This window comes from Lactuca saligna, chromosome 4 (genome assembly GCF_052625555.1).
Source record: "Lactuca saligna cultivar CGN05327 chromosome 4, ASM5262555v1, whole genome shotgun sequence".
In the NCBI taxonomy this organism is placed as follows: Eukaryota; Viridiplantae; Streptophyta; class Magnoliopsida; order Asterales; family Asteraceae; genus Lactuca; species Lactuca saligna.
The window spans coordinates 88,568,337-88,573,387 of NC_136420.1; the positions used below are offsets into that span (position 1 = coordinate 88,568,337).

Below are 5,051 nucleotides of genomic sequence, written 5' to 3' on the forward strand. Positions count from 1 at the left end.
TATATTTTCATATTAAAATTTTATTTTTAATAAACCCGTAAAATATACGGGTTTCACACCTATTATTTTAATCTACCATAATAAATGAAGGTTTTTTTGCCACATATCATCTTCTTATTCATTTGGACATATGACATTTTCTAGATTTTTTAAATTTTTTATTTTTTCCACTTGTCATTTTATTGTATTTTTCATTTTATTAATTTAAAATTTCACATTTAATGTGTAAGGTAATATATATGTAAAGTATTTATTAGAAATAATTTATATATATAATGTAATCACTACATTAAAGTCTCATTAATTTTAATAATTAAATTTTTTCTCATTTTTCTTTTAAATTCAAACTTTTCAAATTGTTAAAATTTTATATTTATTTATTTTTTTAATTAAGTTCATGAAATACATGTATTTCACACCTAATAAATGAATAAATAATACCTCAACGTATCATTTTGGGGTCTAAAAAAAAGCCTTATCGAGATTTTTTCGTGAACATTGAATATAATTATATGTTATTTTTTATAAGAAATTTCAAAATTTGTATATACCCAATCACGTGACCTCCACACTGGTTCACCCAATCCACGTCGCCCGTATCAGAATCTTTACAAACCCAGTAAACCCCCACGTAAGACGACACGTCAACAGTATCAACCTCCCCCAAAAATATCTTACATGTGTGGCCCACCTCTTCTTAAGTTTAGACCACATAAAATAAATCCCAAAAATAATTTAAATTTGAGTGCCTCCATGTCGTGACACGTGTTGCTATTAATGGCCACAAGCTACATCCCATTGGAAATTCCTTTGCTTTATTCCCCTACTAAAAGACATATTCACCCCTTCATGTTCAAACTTTATATGTATGAAACTCTTTAACAATCATCTAATTTTTATAATCAATTATAGTAAGATAATTTAAGATTTTATATTTCATTCTAATAAGAGAAAAATCACTAGGATTAAATATTAGTATATGTAATTATGGTTTGTTTTTCTTCTAATTATGAAGTGAATATATATATATATATATATATATATATATATATATATATATATATATATATATATATATATATATATATATACAAAATACATAATTATATTTCGTTATAAAATTGTACATTTTACATGAAAGCCATTTAATGTTGAAATATATTTTTGGTTAATAATAAATATTAATTTAGGGTCAAGTCAAAATTAAAGCTTATGAGATTAAAAATTTAGATAATTTTTTTTTTTAAAATGTAATTCTATCGATCACCATATATTACATAATGAAACATTATTACATATTGAAGCTTTAAAACGTATTTGGATTATTCTTTTAAGGTGTATAAGTTGATAAAAATGTAAAATGTTGATGTTTATATTAATAAAAAAAGGTTATAAGATTATCGCATAAATTTGCAAAAAAATAAAATTAAAACAATGTTTAAATTGGTAAAAGTTAAAAGATTATTACATGCTACAAGCATCTAATTTGGCATACTTTGCTTCATTAAAATATATTTAAAAATATATATATTCTATTATTTAAATCATATTAAGTAAAAGGTAGTTGTAAAAATAACCTATAAATATTAATAACAACAAATTTTTGCATAACATATTTTAATGAAATGAAAATATGCATGATTGTGAATTAATTTGAATGGCATTTTCGTTATTTCAACGAAAAGCCAGGGTGGTTTCAAAAAGTGAAAGCAAAAGTTTTTCATTTCTGCTGTTGTATATCGTACTACTCGATACTCATCATCCATTTCTTTCCTTTCTTCCGCTTTCGCTTGCCAAAGGGTTTCTGGTGAAGTTTCTTGTTATAGAGAGAGAAAACTTCCAGTTCTAGAGAGAGAAAATCCGAGATCTTGTTGGCTGTTGAAGAAGATGAAGAGATGTGAGCTTTGTAAATCTTTCGCCACGATATACTGCGAATCAGACCAAGCTACTTTGTGCTGGCGCTGTGATGCAAAGGTTCATTCGGCCAATTTTCTAGTTGCTAAGCATTCGAGGTGTCTTTTGTGTCATTCATGCCAGTCTCCGACGCAGTGGAGCGCATCCGGTGAGAAACTCGCGCCTGCAACGGTGTCGATCTGCGATAGGTGTGTTGTTGACGATGATGGAACTGGTACGGATGGTGATGATGATTACGACGGAGACGAAGATGAGACGGATTTAGACGATAAAGAGATTAGAGATGTTAATCAGATGGTAGCTTGGTCATCTACGCCGCCTCCATCGGCATCCAGTTCCTCCGGCAGCGAAGAGTACTTTAGGGTTGCGGATAGAGGCGTTTCAATGAAGCGACAACGTCAGAATGTCGCAGATCTTTCGTTCGAGGTATGAAAACATTTTTCCGTTGTACCTATTTTTATATTTAATTGTAGTCATTGAAAAACTGCTTATGATTAAACGGTGATATTGTTTGAACTTCAACAAATTGTTAAAAGATTTAAACAGAATGTTCAAATTCTACCCTAAATCTTTTTAGCTAGTTTGTAGATGAACTCTCGAAATCAGACGATAATAAACGTTGATAATTTGTTGGTTTTTGAAATCAGGTTGACCTTAACTGTTCATTACGGCAAATAAAACACCAGAAACGGTCGTCTACGGTGACGCAACCGGCCATCGGAGGTGATGAAGCAGCACGGATTCAGTCCTTGCCGTCGAGATCAGAATCGAGCGTGAGTATAATCTCCGGCGATAACGAGTCTGCCACCGCCGTTGAAAAGAGTAAAGTAACGAGAGCCGTTGGATTCGACTTAAATTCATCTCCGTGGTTGTAACGATTGTGTGTCCGTTTGTAAGTAGTCGATAAAAATCCCCATCGGTAGATAGCTTGATTGCTTCATATTCATCACCATCTTTATTCCAGTGGTTGAAATTACAACATCAATGGCTTCTTTAAGATTCACATCACCATGGTTTTTCTTTGGTTTGATATTAGTAGGAATTTCGCATTTGAAATACAAACTTATTTGTTTTTTAATTCATATTCAAGCTAACTATTAAATTTACTTATGTTGTGTCTAATCAAAACATAATCACCTACCATACAATCTCCTATAATTTTTTTTAAAAGTTATTTTTATTTAGATATTAGATATTTTATTTTTAATTAATAGTCAATCTATTTAAGTAAATTAAAAAACAAAAATAAATATTTTTTTTATGGAGAAGTTATATCATTTGAAAGTAATTATTAAACATTTCTAAATAAAACAATTATAGAATGTTAGATCATCTCTAAAGTCCAACACCTCTCAAATCCTGGTTGTTTTTTTTTTTTTTTTTTTTTTTTTTTTTTTTTTTTTTTTCATTCTTCTTACAATACCCCAATTTTATTATCATTATTTGAAAAACAAATAAAAGCATTAGCTACGACCCGTTGAGGTGGTGTTATAATACCATGAGAAAAATAATGTTCATGATGTTATAACGTTAATAGAAAATTAAGAGAAGGCAGCCAATCAATGTTTTTGTTTCAATATGTCAAAACCACAAAAAGATATCTCATAACATCAATGGGAAAAATGGTGTTTATAATATTATGATCATGTTATTAGAGTGTCATATAGGCAATAACGGCGTTTTGTGTAACCATAGCAGGTGCTCTAATAGTCCTAGAGTTCATTCCTTCAAAAATAAAGTTATGTTTCAATGGTCGATTTTAATCCTTTTTTATTTTATATATTTCTAATTTATTTTTATTTATTAATTGTATTTTAAATACAATATTTAATATTTGCAATGTCATGTATTCTATTAAATTATATCAATTAATAATATATATATAAGGTTTAATATTTATGTATAAACTTCATATAAAAAATTAAATACATACTAAAAATTTGAAAAACAATAATACATTTTATAAAAGCTTATAATCGAATAAGACATTTTCATATATATACAACCTTTTTATATGTAGTTCATCTCGATAAAAAAAAATCATTTCCTTATATATCGATTCTAGTCCATTTTTACTAACATTTTTCTGGTCTGGTCCGGATCTTACCTGGAAATTGTAAATTGAAAAACATTTGAACTAGGAACCGACCCGGTTATTGATACTTTCGGTTCAACTCAGGCTAGTTCCGGGTTTCTCATGTATGATCTATGAAATGTGTTAGTTGATCATTTATTGAAAATTCATTTCACTGCAAACATATAATTGATTTTTTCAACTGCATGTTTAATATTTTCTAAAAGATGTATGTATAATATTTATTTACAAGTGTTTTATAAATATAATCTTATTTATTTAGTAGTTGTTGTTATTTTTTTTCGGTAAAAATATGGTTTTTTTGGATTGAAATCAAATATAGTTCAATACACATCGATGGAAGGCAAACATGCAACAAGCTGTGCCGCTAGCCTTTTCTGGATAGCAAAACTAATTCTTTTGAAAACAACATTTGTGGATCTAGAAGATATAACATTAGAATGCATGACCCGTTGGACCCTGTTGAGGAGCTCCACCGCCTCTGGCATGAGAAATCTAAATGTATCAAATGCAAAAGGTACAAGCACATGTTGATTTTCTATAAATGCATTCCTGTGCTTTGCCACTTTGCACGCAGCGGCTTTCAAAGCGGCATGCCCGGCTGTGAAACCCTCACTCCCCAAACTGACGAGATGAGAGACCCCAGTAAGATCCACACAAGTGTGCTTCCATCCTATCTATCCAAAGACCAAAATGTCAGTCGGCCTGAGTGTGGTTCTTCCATTATTCGGTTTTGTCAAAAAGTTCACTAGCACATCTTTCTTCATAGAAATACCAGCACACCAACAATCATCAAAGAGAACATCCATAACCACATCATGTCGATACTTGAAACCATGGAGCTCTCTACAATGAACTGCATGTTCCCCAAAAGTGTCCAAGCATGCCTTGCGACAAACTGAGTATATCTCGTTGATTGGAATAGAGGAATCATGAGGTGGTAAGAAGGATAGTTCGGTACTCCAAATGAGACATATGCTGGCCGAGGCCATCAATAGAGATAGTTAGCAGAAAATCGTGAGCATGAGGTGCCCAAAGACAC

At 30.4% G+C, this 5,051-nt stretch overlaps 1 protein-coding gene across 1 annotated transcript; it reads left to right on the forward strand.

The window, feature by feature from the left end:
• The first annotated feature begins 1,748 nt into the window (after nt 1-1,748).
• LOC145042345 (uncharacterized) lies at nt 1,749-2,917 on the forward strand. Its single transcript, XM_078990737.1, has 2 exons — nt 1,749-2,340; nt 2,562-2,917. The coding sequence occupies exons 1-2, from the start codon at nt 1,888-1,890 to the stop codon at nt 2,787-2,789; spliced, it is 681 nt and encodes a 226-aa protein (XP_078846863.1). The 5' UTR covers nt 1,749-1,887; the 3' UTR covers nt 2,790-2,917.
• The last annotated feature ends 2,134 nt before the right edge of the window (nt 2,918-5,051 follow it).

What these genes read in the sequence shown, in the direction of transcription:
- LOC145042345 (XM_078990737.1), top strand. Translation starts at nt 1,888, where the DNA reads ATGAAGAGATGTGAGCTTTGTAAATCTTTCGCCACGATATACTGCGAA. An exon ending in TCGCAGATCTTTCGTTCGAG is followed by an intron (nt 2,341 to 2,561) that starts GTATGAAAACAT and finishes TTTTGAAATCAG; the next exon opens with GTTGACCTTAACTGTTCATT.